This window comes from Lissotriton vulgaris, chromosome 4_1 (genome assembly GCF_964263255.1).
Source record: "Lissotriton vulgaris chromosome 4_1, aLisVul1.2, whole genome shotgun sequence".
In the NCBI taxonomy this organism is placed as follows: Eukaryota; Metazoa; Chordata; class Amphibia; order Caudata; family Salamandridae; genus Lissotriton; species Lissotriton vulgaris.
The window spans coordinates 201,831,025-201,854,592 of NC_141691.1; the positions used below are offsets into that span (position 1 = coordinate 201,831,025).

Below are 23,568 nucleotides of genomic sequence, written 5' to 3' on the forward strand. Positions count from 1 at the left end.
CAGTTCGATCCATTCTGGTCAGAGCATAGCAATCAATAGCATCAACAAAATCAGGACCGGAGGAGTCCGAGCCCCAGGTCTCAGTTATAAAGACCCAGGTAGGCTTCCTCTGTGCTACAAAGTCGCTGAATGCTACATTGTTTTTAACCAGAGATCTGGCTTTGATAAGAAAGCCTGACTCCTTTATCGGGTTTTCTAACACCTTAACTGCCTTCAAGGTAGCTCTGTGCTTTCTGAGGGGTCGGGTGTGAGAGGGTCAGGGTATTATAAACCCACAAGCCTTAGTAGATATATCCTCAGGAGATAGAGTATGATGGCATGACATGAGAGGAGGTCTGAGAGCAAGCAAGATGGAGAGTGCATCCGACTCACTCTCAGGAGGGATAGGTAAGCGCAGCCCAACCTGCCCGGAGTGTAGAGCGGTCTTAGTGCGGACGGGCGCAGACGGGCTGGACTCTGGCATGACTCCGGCGCTGATCCGGGGCGTCCGCTGCGCAGAGGGATAGCCGTCTCTTATATGTGCTGGCGACTAGAGCGCTGCAGGTGTAGTCTCTCACTCACCTAAGATGGCCGCTGCTAGTTCCAAGGTCTGTGTGCCTCAGCGCCTAAATCGACTGAGCACCACAAATGCGGGAAAGGGAGCTAGCGATATCAATTGCCGACAGGTGAATAAGTTGTCTTCGTAGATGAGCTGTGACTACTGTCAGGCATTTGGTGAAAACCCTGGGTGCAGTGGTTACTCCAAATGGGAGCACCTTGAATTGATAATGCTGGCCTGCTAACACAAACCGGAGTTATTTGCAGTGAGCGGGTGTATTGGGATATGGAAATAGGCGTCCTTAAAGTCCAGACTGGACAGAAAGTCACCATGCTGAAGGAGAGGGAGCACTTGTTGGAGTGTCACAACATGAAAGTAGTCTGACTGAAAATATAAATTTAGTTCTCGGAGGTCTAGCATTGGCCTGAGAGAGCCATCCTTCTTGGGAATTAAGAAGTGCAGGGAGGATACACCGGCCCCTTGATATTGTAATGTGACTGGTTCTATTGCTCTTTATCCTAAAAGAGATAGCTCCTTGCTTGAGAAGGTTGAGATGTTCTTGTGACATTGCGTGTGATTTGAAAGAATGTTTGGGGGAGTGTCTGTAAGTTCCAGGCAGTAACCATATTTTATAATTTGTAGAACCCATTTGTCTGAGGTGATTGTATTCCGAACAGGTAAAAATTGGGAGAGACGTCCCCCAACAGGAATAGAATGATCAAGAGTGTAGGAGAGTAGGGTCTGCAATCCTATGATCACCCCAGATTTGTGCTTTTTGCTTCACTGGTTTACGACTTTCCCTGGCTGTGGGCCTTGTGAGAAGTTGGCCTGATATTCAGTGTTCACTATTCTAGTGATCACTATGTATCAGTCCAAACAACCCTTATGGTGATTGGTTTTAAGTCAACCGATAGACCAGCTATCCTAGTAGCATGGACAAGAGCAGTCTTCGGGCTAAACTCTAGAGGGCGTGTTAAGCCAGCTGTTATACCATCACATATACCCCTTGAACACTAAGTGAAAGGACACCACACAAGTGTTATGAAAATAAACAGTGTATTTATTTAGATCACAACAGCCCTGTACTCTTTATGAGGACAGGGTACTAAGCACACAACAAAACTCTTACGAAAATACTTTAAGTTGCACAATTTACACAAATGCCAGAGGGGTACGGAAAACCATATACTACAAAAGTGGAATGCGAAATTACTAGCAGGTAAGTACTAATCTCATAGGGTTTGGAATCGCTAGGACTACGTTACTGAACCTTCAGATTACTAGTAGGAGGCCTAGGGGACTCGGGTGCAGAGTGTGCACTCTCACGCGGGATGCGGGACAAAGTCTATGGAGGCTAGTAAAAGCAAAGTTCGTGTTCTCGGGCGAACCCGATAAGGTAGGTTGAAAACGAAAGTGGATCTGGACCCTTGGATAGTGAGGCTATGCGGGGGCACCGAAATGCCGAAGTTACCTAGCCCAGGGGCTGCGGCTGCATAGGTCTGAAAAGACGTCGGGAATCCTCGTTGACGAACCAGGAGCCTGAAAGAAAGAGTTGTTGGCAGGCGACCAGTGAAGATTGTTCGAAGTGATCCAAGCCTGGATCGAAGATGGATGACACCTGAAAGCAGAGGGGACCAAGTTCTTAACCACTAGCCAGTGATCAGATGGCACCAGGAGGGCACCAGATGGTAGTCACCTCGACCAGGTGAGTGGGCGACGCTGGGCTCTGCAGTCTCACGGACCAGGAGGCGTTGTCGGCGACCAGGATGGAGGTGCGAGCTGTCCCACGATGGTTGCTGCTGTGGACGTCGCTGGACCCAGGATTGGGGCAATAAGTCTTGGCAAATTCAAGCCCACGCGGTGGACCTAAAATGGCGTCTAGAGTGGACCAGGAGGGTCCGGGGTGCTCCTCTTTTGGGAGGGAGCAAGGGCCAGTCTGGAGCAACCAGACTAGCAGTGGTGATGTCGTCAGTCGTCGTCGGGAAGGCCACAAGCCAGCGGGCTAGTAGCCAGACAACGCGGTGAGCAGCAAAAAGCAGAAGGGCCCCACGCAGATCTCGTGGATGCTGGGGGGGCTGGACTTCGGTGCTGGAGATGCTCAGGGTCGGGGCTTCTCGGACCCCAAAGCACTCACCAGAGGATCCCTCGGCGGTCGTGCTGGATAGAAGTCTTGCAGTTCTGATGATGGCCGGTCCCTCGAGGTCTCGTCGCACCTACGGTTCTCAGCTTAGCTGTAGAAGTAGGTAGAGATCAGAGGTGCAAGGGAAGCAGGGTCTCGTCGTGCTGGTCGGTCGGATTCCGGAGGAAGGACGTGCAGCAAACCGCAGTGTTCTTAGATGGTGCCTGCGGGTGCAGGGTGACTACTCCTTAGCCACAAGGGAGAAATCTTAAGAAGAAGTCGAGAGTTCCTTTCGTAGAAAGTAGTATCTTGATTCAAAGATGATCTGATTTGGAAGGGTCCCCGCTCCTGCCTTTATCCTAAAGAAAGGGGTGGGTACGCGACTAGGTCCTGCCCTAGGGGTGGGACCAGGAAGGGGGGTGGTTACACCCCTCTCCCATGCCGGACTTTCCCCAGGTCAGGGGCTGGTGTGCCCCTGGAACTGGTTCTAGCCGGCAGATGCATAGTGAGCACCAGGGTGCCACTTGCAGTCACCTTCCTGTAAAGCCCTGCCTACCCAGGATACACAAAACCCTGTCTGGGATGGTGCTAGCACCGCCCCTGACAGGAAACCCTTTGTCCAAGCTCCCCTCGCTGGAAGGACTCCCAGCTGCAGGGGGTCAGACTTGTGTCTGTGGTGGCAGCATCCATTTTGTGATGCTGAGGCTCGAGTTAACTTTAACCGGGGTTCACAGTTACATACATGTCGTGTCCCTCTAGAAGGGTGGAATGCTAACCCTGTGGCCAGAATTGGCGAGGGGTTAGTATTCCAATTCGTATGACACCTTACTCGACATGTTTTGATAAAGCGATACCAAAGATAGCATTTAACCGCGAGGATTATAGTGCACTTAAGAGTATATGGTATGCGTTATCATGGAACAGCTATTAGGACTTGGTTCCGCAAGCTGCAAACGGGCTCAGCTCATGCCAGAGCACCATCTCACACGATTCCAAGCACTCTGCCTTCAGGATTGTCAAGGCCTGCCATAGGAGTGACTGATTGGAATCTGTGTGTCCATTTTAGGGTTAGATATAGGTATACTATATCTAAAGCAAGGGGTGATTACACCACCTTGCCCCAGCTGTCATGAAGCCGGTTGTGTCAGATTTAGTTGGCCATCCAGGGGTGGCATAATACATGCTGCAGCCCCTGGTAGGCCCTGGGTACATCTATGCCCTGAGTTACAGGGTCTGATAAGGTGGCCCAGTACCAATTGGAAATGTACCTAAGGTACATGGAAATCCATTTTAGAGAGAGAGCAGTAGGCCTGGGGTCCTGATTGGCAGGGCCCCAGGTCAACTAAGTCGGAAAACCAGCAAAACACCAGGCAAAAAGTTGGGGGCAACCATAGTCAGGTATCCACCTTCCTACACAAGGGTACTGCTACGCAAAAGTTTCCGGAACCAGTCTGACGCCTGGGGATATTCTAAGGTAAGGAATCTATCACTAACATGTCTCTTTCAGATAAAAACGCATACAATAAATAAATAAACCCGTAACAACTGCCGCAGCTACAACACACTCCCCGCCCTCTGTGCGCCAAGATTTGTGAATCTCACCCTGACACTTCTCGTTCATTCACAAGATATTGTTATCCTTTTAACCAGCTGCTAACACAGTTGTAGGAGGAAACAGCATTTTTCCCCCTCATCAGCATTACAAGATGAGGACAAATTTCACACCGACGTATGTTTTTTCCATAATACTTGGTGACATATTTGCCCAGGATAAAAATCAGGATTTTGAGTTTTCCGAATCGGAATACAGGGGTAATGAATAACAGGAAAAAAAGGTGGCCTGCCGATGCGACAAATCGGGAAAGAAAGGCCCTGTCTGACCCCAAGGGGAGGGGCCAGCACATCCAACAGGTTCCCTTTGTGCCCAACTCAGAGTAAAGCTGGACACTCCATCGAGGCAGAGATGAGCCCCCTTGTGTAGGATCAGGGGAGCCCGCTTCAGGACTACGAGCTTGGGCATGGAGGCTGGGCCAAAGATGGAGGACAGCGCCACCTATCGCCGCAGAGGCGTCACTTTGGTATTATTATTGTGCTGAGAGGGCATTAATATGCCCCAGTGAAGGATGAGCTGTCAGCCCGCCTCTGCCCGAGGAGGGAGGGCAGGCGCCCCAGCCTTAGGTACAGGCCAGTCAGTGGAGGCTGTCAGCTTAAAGCGCCTAGAGTGACAGTGCGCGCCTGCACGGCACTGTGCTCTCCAGGTGTACAGTCTAAGGGAGAGCGCCCACGTTGTCGGGCGCTCTGAAAGTGCCTCGACTGTGTGCGTCGATATGGAACTGTACACTCAAAATCAGTGATAACTAGTCACTGTGATCAGTAGAATCCTGCCTCTAATACTAAATGTAATGGCTTCGCTTAACGTGCTGAACTTTGGGTATCCTGCTCGCACTTAAATCACCAGACAGTAATGCAGTTATTAACACAAAAAACACCACCAAAAGCCTTGTGCAATTACCAGCTGGCCAGTTGTAAATGGTTTCTACTGGATTCAAGTGAGAGGAGTGTGTTCCGAGGCACTGGTCTATATGGGCTCAACAGTAAAAGAACAAGCCAGAACACTAGAAATGGAAATCCGTACGCATAAGGGATGACTGCACCTGATCGGATTCAAATCGAATGAGAAGTTCACATCAAGCTTGTCTCCAGTTATCGTTTGTAGAATGTATAACACAGCTCTTCCTGAAGGCTATATTAGCAAGCTCTCGGCATTGCTGTAAATGCGTGGTGAAAACGAGGCCTGACACGCAAATAGGATTTCCGGCCGGGAGAAAGGAGAGGCGTGACACGCACGAACTGTCCGGAAGAGGCGGAGAAACAATGGAGCGGGCTTCAGAGTTCGATCGGCCGAAATAAGGACAATAGGCAAGAGATTATTGAGAGAGAGTTAGTTAGAAGTGAAAGGGAAGCACAGTAACAACAATGTATATATCTTACAAGTATTGTGTCCATTGGAAGCATACGGAGCAGTGGCAACTAACTGTATACGGAGTGCATAATGCAACAAAAAGAGCCCGGTGAGTGGGGGGTGGGGCGCGTGTGTGGGTGTAACTGTGTGTGCGCGTGTGTAGCTGTGCGTGTGTATGTATATGTGTGGCTGTGTGTCTGTAAGCCGTGGGTGTATGTGTGTGTGTGCGCGCATGCATGAGTGTGGCTGTGTGTGATTGAGAGAGGCTGCGAATGCGAGGCAGGGGATGTGCACGGTGCCGTGCGCGCCCTCGAGGAGAAATCAGACAGCAGAGGCGCGTGCCCGAACGCTGTCTCAGATTCCCCCGAAAGCGCTAACAATCGGTCCTTCGCTGATGCTCGACCTAAAAAGAAATATTCTCTTTTCCCACATGGGCAGAAATATATTTTTGCCACTTTCCTTCAAAGCTACCCATTTAACTTTGATCACAACTGCTGCACAAAGACTATTCAAGACATCATATTCAGATAATAATGCAATGAGTTACTACACATACATTGGTACGTTATCCTGAATTAAAAAATATAGTAGGCAAAATTATATTACATTGCAAACCTCCTGCAGAAAATCTTCAAGCAGTCGGTTGAACTTATCTGCCAACTCATCAATTAACTGACTCTTCGCAATGTCCACTCTATTGAAGATGGTAAATTCCTCATTACTTAGGGCATGGTATGTTTTTGAACATGCTTCTAAAACATCTGTATCTGTGTGCTTCTCCACTATGTCTCGAATTTGACGTAACAAGGCATCTAAATGCTAGAGAGAAAAAAATGTAAGTTAAGGAAAAAAAAAAATATATATATATATATACACAAGATTTCAGTCCAAAGATATTTAAATAAACAATCTACCAAGAAATAATTGTTGGTGAATAATTAACAGTGGATCAGCAACAGCCCCCAAAGTAATCTTGGCATCGGACATTATGATGTCTTAAGGGCTACTCCAGTAAATAGACCGCTCCCTTCTTTGACCTGGAAGGTGTCAATACACGCTTTAATGGTAGTTTTTCAGGTTTGGTTAAATATACTTTAACATGCTTTGCATCATTCTGCCAGGATCAATCTTTTACTTACAAATGAAAAGTGGTCTAATACATATGCCAAGAATGACTCCCTAAAGACACATTAACATTTCATAGCATTGTGCAATTTCTTATCGAATTAGGTGTTGTAAGGTATGTTAAGGTAAAGAGGTTCAAACTGAAAAAAGTCAAGTATTAGTTGAAAGGGCATTGCAATTATGACGGAAAAGCTAAACATTACTTAACACCTTGGCTGCTAGGCGTTTTCCCCCTCCTGTGCTGGGAATTACCATTTTGCTGTTTCCATGACGAGCTGAGCTCGTCATCAGCACACAACACCCGTGGGTGATGACTAGCTGAGCTCGTCATCAGCATCGAAAGGGTTAAAGTCATGTTTCTTTATGAAACAGTGTGACAACGTGTGGTATGGAGAAAAAAGTCATTTTAGCTCCCATTATTTCTTAAGGAACATAATCTTACCCCAGATTACTCACCTTGTGACTGAGCCTCAAAGCAGTACTTTCCTGGGAGGTGGCACTCAGTAGTGCCACTTAACCAAGACAATCATGCAAAACAGCTTGGTAGTATAGGCTTCGAGAAATCTACTCGCCCTCTCGCTATGGGGAGTCAGATTTTTTCAGGCAGAGATATATTTATTGTCTACTCAACCTTTCTGGCGAGATGATAAAGAACAGGTGCTCTGTTCAGTCAGAAAGTGAAGGTGAAATAAAGATGCCTTTAAATCGTGTTATTATCTTGTCACACTCATATTTGCTCTGTGTTCAGAGAGGTCAGAAGTCAGTTTACGGCTTCTTACAATTACTTTTCTTTCTCCAACAGTATTTTGTAAAGTGAACTCTCTGACGTGCTGTACAAAGAGTGTGAAAAGAAAGGCTTAAAGTGTCAGGATTTTTCTAACATTCAAATAGCTAATAAGTATACTATAAAAACATTTCAAAATATATTTCATGAGTTAAGAAATCCTATTTTTTTGTAGTTTTAGGATTCAAAATAATTTAATAGGATGAAAATAAATCAGGACACTACTTGATGTGCAAATGATAAATGTTTGCTGAAACTCAATTTTTACAGATTGTTTATACACAGTTTAGTTTCATCAGTAAAACTGTATGCTAGTGGGAACGCTTTTAGCCATTTAAATGGGAAATATACTATCTGTAAAAGAAAGACCACTACCACATCATGCTTTAGTTATACAGAGCCACGTGTAAAAACAAGCATTTACAAGGCAATAGGTCTCGCAGCATTAAAGTTTGAGTTATTGCCATTGTGTATGACAATGCCAATACTTATAACTTTCGCAAATGTGACACCTATTGCATTTGTACTGCAATATGTGTTGTGAGTGAGTCAGTGAGTGAGAATGAGTGGGCGAGTCAGTGAGTGGGCGAGTCAGTGAGTGAGAGAGAGAGAGTGGGAGAGTCAATCAGTGAGAGTCTGTTAGTGACAGTGAGAGAATCAGTATGAGTGAGAGTCCGTGTCAGTGATCCTCTTTTTACCTTACATCCTATGCATACCTTCCATTTGTCACACCTGCCTTAATCCTTCTTAATGTAATTCTGCAACTGGCGGATACTCCTCTTTAAAACCCTATCCCTGTAATATAATATTACCTAAACCTTCGCTAGCCTTTCCATCTCACTAACCATTCACCTGAAACCACACAGCCCCAACTAACGATCACACCTCCCTGGTATTAAAATATCACAAAGTAACAAGTAAATTCACGCAATTCTTTATTGAGAGAACATAACTAATTGCAATAACTAATATTCCTGGGTTCAGAAGTAGCGTGCTACTTTCCCTAAACCGCTTAAACCCCAATATAGGCGCTATATAAATCCAGTCATAATTACAAAGCAGCCCAACTGGGAAAATGCCAATGGCACACAGGCTAGTCTGGTTACGAAACACAATCTTGGACATCTGACCACTCATGTTCATTTTTTGTATTTCTCTCTCAAGTCACAAAACTATTCCATAATGTCCTCCCTCATCTCTCACGCCCATTCACATATTGCTCACCCACAGACTACCTGTGACCTGGAGGCGTGGCCGGGAGCTGGGAGTCATCTCGGCTCCCGGTCCACGCGGTTTATCTGGGCAGGAGACTACCTGTGACCTGGAGGCGTGGCCGGGAGCTGGGAGTCATCTCGGCTCCCGGTCCACACGCTTTATCTGGGCAATTTTCGGCGGCCCCCTCGAGGCAGAATCGTCGGTAAAAGAACCTACCGGCGTCGGATGTTGTGAGGCTCCGGTGGGATGTATTTTGCTCTCTCGGGAGCGTCTGCACTGGCCTTACTCTGATGCGAAGTCCGGGAAGAAAATCCAGCCAGGGCTAAGATGGCGGCCGGAGTCCACCCTTCGAGGAGAGACGGCTTGACCCCTCTGAACAGCGTGGCCTCCACAGACGCTTGGAACACACCGGCACCTTGAGGAACGCAGCGGTGAGCCCCGCAAAGCGTGCTCGGGGTTTCTGGAGGCAGTGGTCTCTGCGGCGCTGTGCTTTCTCATTGCCTGACCTCAACAATCCAGCGAGGGACAAGATGGCGGCCGGAGCCCGCCCGTGATGAGACAGCCCGACCCCTCTGAGCAACATCGCTGCTACTGACACTCCTGAACCTTGAGGATCCAAGAGGTGAGCCCTGCGAAGCGCGCTCGGGGTCCCTGGAGGCGGTGGAGTCTGCGGCGCTTTACTTAAATGCCTGACTTTAACATGGCGGCCAAAATATGCCCTCAAATGCGCCTGGAACTGAAGCTCCGTGTCCACCCTGCTTTCCAGGCTCCAGAAGGGATTATTTGCAGCACCACACTCCGGAATGGAGAGCGTTTTCCAGCGCCGGAATTTGGTTGGAGGTGCATGGGCATAATATCAATGCCTTAACTCGTGTAGCTGGCCCTAAATTTTGAATTTTTGGCTGCAAACAACGGTAAGCTAGATAGCGACTGCCCCTGAACTAAATTTTAATCTGTGACTTTGCCAGCGGCTGGTTGCTGAACCTTTACAAGCACCCTTAAAAGCAGACCTGTGGTCTTTCTCCCCTGACCCTCTGGTCTCCGGATTGATCTCCTCTGCCCCAGCTCCTCATGAACGATGAGGCTGCGACTGTGCTGCGGTCTGCCCTTCTCCCCCTGGACCTGCTGGCTACGTCGGCCCTCTTCCTGGACTTTCGGACTTGAACCTTTGTGCTCCGCGCCATTTTCTCTGTATGTCTTGCCTTTTCTTCTACCTTCCTCCTCCGCCTTTTTAGCGATCTCTGACCTCCACCTCTGTCCTTTCGACTTTCCTATTGTCTCTCCTGTTGCCTCTGACACACTCCTCACTGTCTTATTCACCACTATCTGCTTCCCTCTCTCGTTTATCTCACGTGCCTTCCCTTCTCTGTGACTCTTAGAGTATATCCAGTCCTAGCCCTTCCCTTTGTATATAGAGATAACTCTAATCACTAGTATATGCAGTAGACCTTTCTACTCTCTACCATTCCTATGTGACAGTATATCCATGTGTATCCTTACCCTATGTATATAGAGATAACTCTAATCACTAGTTTATGCTGTAGACCGTTGTGCTCTGCACCATTCCTATGTGACTCTTAGAGTATATCCAGTCATTTCCCTTCCCTATGTATATAGAGATAACTCTAACAACTAGTCTCCTATGTGACTGTTAGAGTATATCCATGTGTATCCCTTCCCTATGTATATAGAGATAACTCTAAAGACTAGTCTCCTATGTGACTTTTAGAGTATATCCATGTGTATCCCTTCCCTATGTATATAGAGATAACTCTAATCACTAGAATATGCAGTAGTCCGCTATGCTCTCTACCTTTCCTATGTGACTCTTAGAGTATATCCATGTGTATCCCCTCCCTATGTTGATAGAGATATCACTAGTATAGGCCTAGAGTGTATCCATTTGTATCTCCTCCTTGTGTGACTTTATCTCTTGTACATTTGCAATTTTTTCTGTTTGTACCTTTTTTGTAACGCATGTAATCCTAAGTACCTTTTTGTAACGCTTGTAATCCTAAGTCCGTATGCTTTCAACTGGTTCTTATGTAATGCAAAAATTTGCAATCATTTTACGCATGTAACCGTCAGTCCTTATGTTTTCAACTGGATCCTATGTAAAGCGCTCTGACACCTTCGGGTAAAGTTCGCGCTATATAAAATTGCATAAATAAATAAATAAATAAAACTTAATTGAGTGTTACTTGAACCCAAATGTTCCTCACAATCCAACACTAACAATGAATATCCTCTCTGCCAGTCTCATTCCTAGTTTGCTTGTGGTCTCATCCACAGTCTGGAGTCCACTTTTTTTTGCCCATATCGGCCTTCATTCACCTTTTGCTCTTCCTGTTACCTACAATCTCATGCACATGTTGACCTCTGGTCTAGGCCCAGACCTCCACTCTCCCTCCCATGGCTTTGTACCATCTCCAGCCTATCACGTGCTGATGTTACGGTCCTGACAACTCAAACAATGAACCGCCTTCAGATTACAGAATGTAAACCATGCACACTTTTAATAGTGGCCAGCAACAGTGATGTGCCTTAGTCTGAAAATAATTTTGAAAACAGGCTCCGCAGGGCTACGAGAGCAGTATTTGTGGAAAACGACAAGGGCGGTGAAAATAAACTTTAGGGTGCATCGTTGATACAATAACTCTTAAGTTATACATTTATAAAGTTCATTCCAGTATTTCCAAAACATTACTCCAGAAGGCAAGCGAAGGGTTTGTCACTTTGAAATCTGAGAGTTGATCCCTCTTCTGGTCCCCCTCCCGCTTCCGTGTCGCAATCTAAAATAAGTACAGCGGTGTCGGACTTCTTATTTATGAGCACCTGAGTGCATCAACTGGATAGATGTGGTCGCACGTAATGACACCGGCAGGAAATGGGCACAGCCATGCAGAGCGGCCGAGCAGAGTTACTGGTCCGCCATAAACACCCATCCATCAGCAGCTCGGCGGACGATCACACGTCCTGCGACACTTTGAAGTGTGCAGGGGAAGTGCGTCACCTCACCACACCAGGGGGCACAGTCTACCAACACACACGTGTGCATGCTGTCCGTCATTTTGCGACTCCTGTCGAGTTACCAAACATAAAACACAAGCATAATACTTACTGCAATTTGTTGGCTGTTCTAACAATCAATAAACAGATTACTTTATTACGCTTTACAAACTCAAGAGAAAAAAAGCCTTCACCCCTGTCCAGCAGAACAGCAGAAGCGGGGCACGGTGGCTGCACTACGGCGAAGACAGCGCCATTAAAAAAAAGCAGGAAAGAAACTTTGAAAATTCAACTAGGATAGATGTGGCTATACAACCAAAACACTTAATTCAGTCACATCCCTACGATTCTACATACAAAAGGATGCGAAGGCTAGGGGTAAATCATGCTTAATGTTTTTTACCCGTACAACCCAACATTGATGATTCTTGGTATCTTAATGTTTCGGGTACAACATTAAAAATACACGCAGGTACTTACAATAATTTTTTCTCTGCTCCCACAACACGAAACCTTCCGTTGGGCGGGACTTTCGTCTTCGGAAACCCGCGCATGTGCCCACGGATGGCCAGAGAAGCAGTGCTGGTGACGCGGGGCTCCCATGCTTGTGGGGCTTAGTTGGAGGGGGAGGGGCGTTGCGCTTGTGTGTGTGTGCGCGCTGTATGTGTGTTTATGTGTGCGGCGGCGGGTGGGGGCGGTGGGGGTCTCTGTATTTGTGTGTGCGTTCGTGTGCGTGCGTGTGTGTGCGTGTGTGTAGGTGCGCTTGTGTGTGTGTGTGTCTGTGTGCGTGCATGCGTAAGCAGTGGGAGGTGTGGCTGTGTCTCTGCTTTCCAGGAGACAGGAGCTGGCCACAGCGAGCGCGTTCTCGTGCGCGTGGCCCGCTCAAATCGCCTTCTGGCAGAGGAAATGCGCGCGGCCAGGTCCTGTCTCCTGGAAAGCTGAGTCGCTAACAATAGGTCTCTGGCTAGACAGCGCTTCGCGCTGTAAATCGCCACGAGACCTAAAAGAATGAGGTCGCCAACTGCCCGATTAACAGAATCGGGTCATTTGCGACCGCAAAAAAAGATTTTGAAAAAGTACAAAAGACAAATTGCGATTTGGTAACCTATTATCCACGAAGCTTAGCAGCACTGTCCGAATAATTTGTATAACCTTGTGTGATTTACCCTGCTTGACTCAATAAGTGGTGGTAATTATCCCCCTGCCCCCCGCTTGACTTAATAAGCGCTACCGATTCTCCCTTGCCACTCGGACCAACCTCAGCCGATTTGGGCGCGGAGACAGCCGAGTCCCGGGCAGGTTGAATCGACTTCGGCGGCCATCGTTGTTTGGGGCAGCGTTTACACGCTCTCTATTGGCCACTATAAAAACGGAAGGTAATGCCTCCGCACAGCGGACGCGATCAGCGGACGCGCCGGACCTGCGCCGGAGTCGTGTAAGAGTCCTGCCCGTCTGCGCCCGTCCGCGACCAGGAAGCGGCCGCAGTCGCAAGTAATGTTATACTTTGTAATCCCCCATCCCTCATCTCCTACGACAGTGCAACGCTTAAGAATCTGAAGCCCATTCACTGTACCTCGGCAGCTATTTCTCCTCAGGATCTCAGCCCTCACCTACCTTTTACATCTTGCAGGCCAGGACAGTCTAATAATGATTCAAGGCACGAATGTTTCATTTTTCGGTCCTTGGCACTCAACCCTCCCATTACAAACACATTAATCGAAAAATCTGGTATGATTAACTGCCGCTCTTTAGCAAAACTCTCTCTCAACATTGCCCAAACTCTGGAAGAGTAAAAGTGGGATCTCCTATTCTTAACCGAGACCTGGTTAGGGGACGAAACTAATCCCGCTATACACTTAGCCATACCTTCTGGCTACAGTATATTGTGCGCTAACAGACAGGGCTCTCGCCCCGGAGGTGGAGTTGCCATAATATATAGATCCCATTGGACTATATCCTCCTTCCCTTACAAACAATTGGAACGCATTGAAGCACTCCCCTTTTGCATTAAAATAGCGGCCAATTTTACTTTTTCTGGCCTTTTGGTTTACCGCCCCTCTAACTCTAAAACATCCCATTTACCGTTTTATTTAGACTATATTCTGCAAGCAACATCGCGTTATGCAAATTTTACCCTCCTCGGGGATTTTAACCTCCATGTTGATAATCCCTCGGACCCCACTACACTCAACTTTCTATCCACCTTATCAGATGGAGGACTAAACCAACTTATCTGCAGTCCTACACATAAGGCCGGTCATACTCTTGACCTGATCTGTACCAACTTGGATGGACTATTCACAAGTGAACCCCTCCCGGTGATCTGGTCCAATCGCACAAGTTACTACTTGTGTAACGATAAATCTGTAAGAGACAATAGTTAGTGATAGATTCCTTACCTTAGAATAACCCTAGGCGTCAGACTGGATCCGGAAACTTTTGCGTAGCAGTACCCTTGCACGTCGGTAGGCGTCGTCTGCGGCTCCACGTCAGTCGTCGGCGTCGTGTGCGCCGTGATGACGTCGGAGTACTTAGATGCCGCCTACGCGTGCTGACCTCAGTTCTTAGCCACAGCTTTTCCGCGCCAGAAGCGCAGAGCCATGACAAAAACCAACATTGGTGCCATGAAACTAGGGCCCTGAAAGGGGATGACCTTAACCCTAAATATAGGTTCGCAGAATGGGGAGGATGGGTGGGTCGGTAAGGAATCTATCACTAACTAATGTCTCTTACAGATATATCGTTACACAAGTAGTAGCTTGTGTATCTGAAAGAGACACGTTAGTGATAGATTCCTTACCTTAGAATAGATACCCCAGCAATACCATCCCCGTGGTGGTGGGTCTGCGAACCAATAATCACACCAGAAAGTCCTGGAGGACGGAACGGCCAAAGTAGCCGTCCCTCCGGACTTGACTGTCCAGGCAATAGTGTCTTGCAAACGTGTGCAGCGAGGCCCACGTAGCTGCCTGGCAAATGTCCTGCAAGGGCACACCTCGGCCCAAGGCAGTTGTAGTGGCCGTGGCTCGAGTGGAATGAGCCCTCAGTCCAACAGGGGGTGCCTTCTTAGCCAAGGAGTAACACGCCTGGATGCACAAGATAATCCACCGGGAGATGGTCCGCTTGTGCACCGCTTTCCCTTTCTTAGCGTCCGCGTACCCAACAAAGAGTTGATCATCCACCCGGAACTGTTGTGTGCGATTCAGATAAAATGAGAGCGCACGTTTTGGGTCCAGACGGTGGAGCCTCTCCTCCTCTCTCGAGGGGTGTGGAGGCGGAAAGAAGGTGGGCAACGTGATGGATTGCCCAATGTGGAAGGCCGTGACTACCTTGGGTAGGAAGGAGGGCCTTGTCCGTAACACAACCTTGTCCGGATGGACTGAAAGGAAAGGAGGCTTACAAGATGGAGCCTGGAGTTCACTCACTCTCCTGGCAGAGGTGATGGCTACCAGGAAGGCAGTCTTCAAAGAAAGAAGGCGAAGAGGACAGTTGTGAAGTGGCTCAAAGGGAGCGCACATCAGAAACGTAAGAACCAGGTTCAAGTCCCACTGAGGCATCACGAATGGAACAGGAGGAAAGGTTTGAGTGCCCTTCAGGAATCGATTAACGATAGGGGACTTGAACAAAGAAGGCTGGTCAGGCAGCCTCAGGAAGGCTGAAAGAGCTGAAAGATAGCATTTGACAGTGCCCAGAGCAGAGCCCTGCTGGGCAAGAGAGAAGGAAGAGGAGAACCTCAGAAAGAGGGGTTTGTTGAGGGGATCCACAGCCTTTGCTGTGCACCATGCCACAAATCTGTTCCACCCGCAGGCGTATACCGACTTTGTGGAGGGACGCCTGGCTGCCAGAATGATGTTGCAAACCTCAGGAGGCAAGTCAAATGGCCTCAACTGTCGCCGCTCAATCTCCAAGCATGGAGGTGGAGACTGGACAGGTTCGGGTGGAGGACCGTCTCCTGCTGCTGCGACAGAAGGTCCTCCTGAAGAGGCAGACGAACCGGGGGATCGACTGACATACTGAGTAGCTCGGGATACCAGTACCTTCGTACCCAGTCCGGAGCCACAAGGATGACTAACCTTGCCTTCCTGCCGTGAGGGAAACGGTCAGCGCACGAAGGGAATCTGCCGTGAGGGAAACGGCCAGCATATCCACAACTTCGAGGGCCAGGGACTACATCCCCCAGCAGCCCCGGACCTACGGCGCTCCCGTGACGCTCCTGCTGCGCCGGCTGGCGCCATAAAGCGGAGCTCGAGCGGGGCGGTGGGGACCTTGCCTGGCTAACCTTGCCTTCCTGCCGTGAGGGAAACGGCCAGCGCACGAAGGGAATCCGCCGTGAGGGAAACGGCCAGCATATCCACAACTTTGAGGGCCAGGGACTACATCGGCCAGCAGCCCCGGACCTACGGCGCTCCCATGACGCTCCTGCTGCGCCGGCTGGCGCCATAACAACGCGGAGCTTGAGCGGGGCGGTGGGGACCTTGCCTGACTAACCTTGCCTTCCTGCCGTGAGGGAAACGGCCAGCGCACGAAGGGAATCCCCCGTGAGGGAAACTGCCAGCATATCCACAACTTCGAGGGCCAGGGACTACATCCCCCAGCAGCCCCGGACCCACGGCGCTCCCGTGATGCGCCGGCTGGCGCCATAACGCGGAGCTCGAGCGGGGCGGTGGGGACCTTGCCTGACTAACCTTGCCTTCCTGCCGTGAGGTAAACGGCCAGCGCACAAAGGGAATCCGCGCTGAGGGAAACGGCCAGCATATCCACAACTTCGAGGGCCAGGGACTACATCACCCAGCAGCCCCGGACCCACGGCGCTCCCGTGACGCTCCTGCTGCGCCGGCTGGCGCCATAACAACGCGGAGCTTCTCCCGCCCCGCGGGACGCGCGCGGGCAGCGCCGGGCTGAGCCCGGGCAGAGGGCGGGCCGTCTGTGGCCGTCCGGGGCAGGAGGAGGCAGGGCAGGGCCAGTTCCCCTGTCCAGCGCAATGGGGAAACGCAAACTTGTCACAAAGGGCGGCGAAGGTAAGAAAGCTAAAGTTCCACGTAAATCTGAGTCCATTATCTCCTATCTTACCTCAGCGGTGGGGGCTCTGAACAACGAAATTGCCATTGCAGAAAAAGAACTGGGGCTTGCAGGGGCAGATGTGGGAAGTAGGCTTTCCCTGGACGCATCTGTTTCACAGTCACAAGTTCTGTTACAACCTGAATCGGAACTCGCTCGCCATATCCCACTGGAACCAAATATAATCACGACAGTCCCTCTATCCATCAGCACAGCCACTCAGGCACCCTTGCAACAGAATAGCCAGACTGCATCATCAGAGACACAGCAACCCGTAATGCATAAAAACAATAAATCCTGAGGAAACAAACATCGTAAACTGCTGAAAGCTAAAATAGACACCATAGGTGCTCAGGTTTCCCACGCTAACTTAATAGACGGGATTGAAGAATTGTTTGAATTCAGGCTGGAGCCATTACTGGCTAATATCGCAAAGGACATAGTGGACACTTTGAAACAATGTGTTGATAACATCTTGCACAAATGCGAACGCATTGATAAGTGTCTAAAAGACTTGAAGTCGCACACTGAGGAGAAGCGGGTACGTGAAAACCCGGAACACTCTGGCAGTCAGGAGGTAATTATGGGCTCACCCACGCAGGCAAACAGCCCCAGCCACTCGAACCATATAAACCCACCCAAAAGGACCACAACACCTCAAGAGGAGGTACACTTGAACTCAGTCCGGGGGGGGGGGGGGGGCGGGGGTTGGGGGGGGGGGGGGTGGGGGGGGATATTGGAGAACAGGTCAAGTAAGCCAATCGAAAATGAGCAAAGAAATAGCAGGCGGCATGCCAGACAAAATAATATAGTGGATCTCCCGCCAGACGCAGCACCACTAGTTGTCATTTTAACTGGGATCCCACGCCTCAACACCAATCAGAGGGAATCAGAACATGATCTATTAAATAGAACCAGAAGATGGTGTAACCAGTTTAGCATTGGGAGTCTGGATGTGGGGAAAAACATTATAGCCGCCAGAAGGGTGGATTGGGTAGGGCGCAGGAAGAAATGTATCCCGTGTGATTGTTTCTATCCACCCCCACACCATCGTCAAGCCATATCACAACCCAGGCAAACTGAGTCACCATTAAGACACACGGGAAGGACAGGGGGAGCGATCCATTACTCACATCAAACACTACAGACACGCCTACGAGGGGGGGATAGGCTTATCCCACTCACTCAAAATGTTCCCGCACACTCAGTTGAAAGCCAGGCGGAACCTGTTGCGTTAAGCAACCGGTTTTCTCCACTTGCAAACCCCTCGAGCCTGGATTTGGTGGACTGACTATCATCAAACCACTCAATTGGTCAAGTAACTCCTAATTTAGATAGTCCCTGCCACAAAGTAATGGTAATTAGTTGGAACTTAGCCGGGCTAAAGAAGAAAGCCCTGGATGAAAGATGGGTGGATTTTGTATCCCAACATTACATCCTGTGTTTCCAGGAGACCTGGGATACAAACGGGAACTTCTTTCGAAATGGCTACTCCAGCTTTCACATTAAAGCAACTGCGGGACTGGGAGGGAGACCCAAAGGAGGCTTATACACAATTATTTCCCTTAAAGTGCCAGGCTCTATGAAAAAAATAGAATCGTCAGCAGACAACATCCTATGTGTAGAATGGGTTAGGCCAAATCTCCCAAAAATTTTAATAGTTAATTTTTATAATGCCCCAGATAAGGCCCCGTACAACACACATCTAAGGTCCTCAGCCTTATTTCTTTCTCATTACAAGTCTATCCAAACAGCTTTATTTGAAATCCTGCTTATGGGAGATTTTAATATACACCCCTGTGGCTGGGATTGTTTTGCCAAACAACAACTGGCGCCTCCTGGCGCCATAAGCCCCCATCTTGAACACACACCCCAGGGGATGGAGTTGGAAGAATTACTTGCCGATGTAAACCTTTTTGAAGTAGTAGGGCCCGAGGGGGTACACAGGGCACTGACGTTTATAGGAAGAAATGCCAACATGGTGATTGATTACATCTTTATATCAGCGGGGCTGGTTGCTATGGTATTTTCCCAGGAAGTAAAGGTTTCCATCTTCAGTGACCATAATCCACTGATCCTGATTTTAAATAATGGGAGTAACAGTGCAACTCAGGTTGAGCGTCTGGGAGGTTGCTGTGTTTCCATTGTCCCGAAGGACGGGGGAAGAAGGCTAAAATGGTCCAAGGTGGTTCCGGACACATTCATTGAACAACTCAAAGTAAATGCTCGCGCAGATTTGCTAATATGTACAGATAGCTCGGCAAATTATACTGATACTATAGATTCTTTCACTAACATCTGCAAACAAGTAAACCCCAACTTAACACGAAAAAAGAAGCAAATTGGTGATAACCGTCCTAGATGGTTCGATAGGGATTGTTCGAAGGCTCATAAGGGGCTCATGGTGGCTCTTAAACAGCAGCCAAGAAACCGTGAGCGGGTGGCCGAATGTAGGAAACTTTATAGGTCAACTATTAATAATCGAAAAAAAGCCATAAAAAATGAGGCTTGGGACAATCTTACATCAATTAACATCTTGAAAGATAGTTCCAAATTTTGAGCAGTGATCAATCACTCATACTTCGCGGAGGAGGAAAACTCTATTATGGACTGTGTGATACCCGAGGAAGACTGGGTTGCCCATTTTAGTAAAATTTATAATAGTGAACATTATCTCCCAACCTCCGTCTTGCTCCTCTATACCCATGGTGTCTTCCATATAGCTTATGTCCTCAGTATTCGCTTGTATTGTTGCTCCTACTTCCTCTATATGCTCTGATAACAGTTCCACGTTAGACAGGACCTCCCCCTGCTCCTGCGTTACCTGCAATATCTGCTTTTGTTTTATCTCCGTGATCGCCGAAATCTGAATGGCAGCAGGTACGCTCTCTGAGCCCTGAATCTCATTCCTCTGCACCGCATGTACCCTCTCTGACCGTTCTGAGTCATTCCGCACAGCCTGGAGCGGAGCCTGTCCTGACCTCTGCTCCGGTTGCTCCGTCTGCAAGGTCTGTCCTGGCCGATGCTCCATCTCTGATCCCGCCCCCTGCGCGCCCGCAGTCATCGTACCTGAGTGTTCCGTAGCTCCATTGGTGGGTGTCCCGTTTACCTCCTGCAAACTCGTTGGGGAATGAAGCCCAGGAGCCGGTAGCAGCGGCGTCTGGGCAATCCCTTTGCCCGCCAAATCAACTGGTTTGGCGTTTACCGTCACCTTGGCGTTCGAGCGTGTTGCTGCTGCCGCCGCCATAGCAGGAGAGAACGCCTCCAACACCATAGGCTGTCTTAATCCTGCCTGTTCAACCGTCTTTGTACCAGTATTATTTCTCCTGTTTGCAATAATTGTATCTTTTAGTTTTTCCTTTTTCTCCTTTTGGTTTGCCGCAGCACTCTTACCGACTGCTTTAACCGGCTCCGTATCCCGGTCCTTCATTTTACGTAGGTTTGTTTTTGCCCGGAGATTTGCCGCTGGGGCATCAGGGTCACTGCAAACCGCTTTCTCCTTGTCCTCCTTTGTGGTTTTTTGCTATTTTGGAGCCATTATAATCCTCCTCAAGCGATACCAATAACAATGGCTCGTATCAACGATTCTTTCTAAAACTCCACAAGTGCGATTCAAACTCCCTTTAATGTTCTCCTTTAAAGTCAGGACGGACCACAATGTCTCATGGAGAGAACCCGAACCGCTCACTGTGGACAAATTTTCCCGCCGGTATCTGACTTCAAGAATCATTGCTCTTCATGGGGGGGTCTCAGAGGGGAATCTCAGGGAATGTTATAGTCCTTTTCCTTCACCTAGAAGAGTGGCGTGTACCTACAAGTCGTAGCCTTGGGAGTGAGGAGTGAGCACGTCTTCCCCCTACGGCCTGTAAGCGGCCATCTTGCCTCTGTGTGCTAAGTAATCACAACCGTGTTTGCTAGTAATCTAAATTTCTGCCATAGAAAACCATTGACTGCTTTTCTATTAAATTTCTTCGAAGTGTCTACTTTTGAAAAGTACAAATATTCCTTAAAAATCATACCAATTACTAAAACGTAATTACCCACCAGGTCTAAGGTAGAGACCCCAGTGCTGAACCTAGGAGTCCTGTACTGGATTACAAAAGTAACAAGAACCTACTTTACCTGTGCTTTGAATTTCCTTCAACTGGTTAACATTGCTGGTTTTTCACGAAGTGTCAACTTTAAAATACCTTCATATTCTTTAAAATTCTTTGCAAGAGAACATGACCTGGACTGGTGCCAAAGAGCCGAAAGAGTGATCTATAAGATCAGGGGGTGCTCTAGGAAATGGGAAAAAATATGGGGAGCATGGAGGACGTTTAGAGGGGAAGTGTGGGATTCCCAGACTGCCTCACTACAGTCCTAGGGCTTTTGCATGACTTTCGCAATGTTTCTGCAGAACCGGGATATTCATATTGCTTGATATGTATCTGTCTGTTATATGCATGTGCTCCTGCTATTACCTACTATGTATAACGCCATTTTCTCAAGAGCCTATTTTCTGAATAAAAAGTGTTTTGAAAAAAAAAGGAAAAAAAATCATGCAATAACTAAAGCGTTTTTACTAACCTGTTTTCAGCTTAGACCCCAGGACTGCATATAGGATCCAGTCCTGAAGTTACAAAAGTAATGTATAAAGTAATCATCTGCATTTATGTAGAAAAACCCATTGAGCTCAATGTTAATTTGTGTTAATTGTGTTGCCTACTGCAACCATTGCATCTATTGTGTTCACAAAGTTTATTGCCACTTTGCAAAGTAATTACATGAGAGTACTCATATTGAGAAAAGCATATTCTGATACCTGTTGGTTCTAAAAATAAAACCACTATATCTTTGGATATAAAAACAATTGGACTAGAGTTCAGTTCTTGAGTGTGTGAAACCTTTTGCTGACTGAGTGTGTACAACAAGTGCTTTACACTGTCCTCTGGTACTGCCTTACTGCTCGACCAAGCTACCACTTTGGAGAGTAAGGCCACACCTGGCTTTAACCTCTGTTATACCTCTTGGGTTTGTGGACTCTATACACACTGTACCTTATTCTCGTCCAGTATATGCCTCATACCTTCACTCTTCCGCCCCTAACCCGGTCCACCAAGGGCTTGCCCGATTGTTGTGGAGGGTAGCGAGGGCGGCCGAGCGTCCTTTCCGGCAGGGAGGGGTTAGCATTCTAGCCTACTTAAAGGAAATGCCTTTCCCTACGCGCAGCGGACGCGCGCCAAAGGCACGCCAAAAGCAAGCCAGTCTGCGCCCGTCCGCGCCAGCCACGCTGCTAAGTGCCCCTGCACTCTATTAGACTATGCTGGTCTAGGTGCCAGCTAATGTCTTTGAGACAAGGTGACTGTACTCGCCCTGGACTTGTTAAGGATGATTTCAGATTTGATAATTGTTCGTTCACTTTGAAACCTCCCGGTAAACTTCCTCCCTTACAGGCTAGAGATGCCTTGTACCCCAATCCCCCAAAATCTGTTAAAGCCTGCCTGCTGAACTGTAGATCTCTACCGCGTCACGCAGAAGATATTTAGCTCTCTCTCTCGACCCACTCCTGGGATCTTAGTTCTTAACAGAGACATTGGTCAAGGATGAACAATAGTTACTTACCTGTAATCTATGGTTCTCCAGTATTGGTGTCTTTCATAGATTCACATGCCTGAATAATTCCCCGTCGTCGGAGTGGGAGTCCCACAGTACATAAAAAAGCAATAAAATGCAATAATAACATAGGAAAAAAACTGTAATTCCCAACCAGTAAGTAAAGTAGCCAAAGCTACAGGAGAAAAATCTTCCACACTCATGACTATCCTAGTCATTTTGTATAGTCCAAACTACAGCCAATCAGGTGACAGCACCCCACCAGAAGGTTCTCCCCAGAGGCTCAGGGTCTCAGATTTTCTCGCAAGGAGTGATGGTAAACCAATGTAGCCTAAGAGCCTCTGAGGGGAGGTGGGCGGGTTGCATGTGAATCTATGAAAGACACCAATACTGGAGAACCACAGATTACAGGTAAGTAACTATTGTTCTTCTCCAGTATTAGGGGTGTCTTTCATAGATTCACATGCCTGATTCAGAGTAGAAAGCAGTACATATCCGTGCTTGGCAAACGCTAATGGTAGCATAAGCTTGTCAATATTAGAAGCACATAACAATGTAATATGTAAAAGAACATCAGTAAAAGCATAGTAAAACGCGATCACTTGATCATGGGCATAACAAACATAACAAGCGTCTGACAGTAGGAATAGGAGGTGGGATACAGAGGCTCACCTTAGATGAAAAGATTTCGTAGAACTGCTCGACACACTGAAGCATCGGTCTCGCTGGCTGCATCCAAACAATAGCGTTTGGTGAAAGTATGGCGACTGGCCCAGGTTGCCGCTCTGCAGATGTGCTGAAGAGGAACTACAGCAAATAAGGCCGTAGAAGAAGACGCTACTCTTGTAGAATGCGCTCTAGGAGCTGCTTGCAGAGGTCTTCCTGCTTGTGCGTGACAAAATGCAATAGCTGCAGATATCCATCTTGCAATCGTTTGTTTAGAAATTGCCTGTCCCTTACGAATTGTCCCATAAGTGACAAATAGTTGATCAGACCTGCGCAATGTAGATGTTCTTTGCAAATAGAATTTTAGACATCTTTTAATGTCCAGAGTATGCAATGCCCTTTCCGCAGTTGACTGAGGGTTAGGAATGAATGTCTTTAAAACCACTGGTTCATTCAGATCCAAATGGAATGAATTTCGGATTGGTGCGGAGCACCAC

The 23,568-nt window shown here is 48.0% G+C and overlaps 1 protein-coding gene across 2 annotated transcripts in view; it reads right to left on the reverse strand.

The window, feature by feature from the left end:
- STAG2 (STAG2 cohesin complex component) overlaps positions 1 to 23,568 on the reverse strand; it is a 1,316,830-nt gene that overhangs the window by 467,272 nt on the left and 825,990 nt on the right. For both annotated transcript variants that reach the window (XM_086918500.1, XM_086918501.1), the window contains one exon: positions 6,226 to 6,438. In XM_086918500.1, coding sequence (XP_086774626.1) covers positions 6,226 to 6,438 — 213 coding nt within the window. The remainder of the gene's footprint in view (positions 1 to 6,225; positions 6,439 to 23,568) is intronic.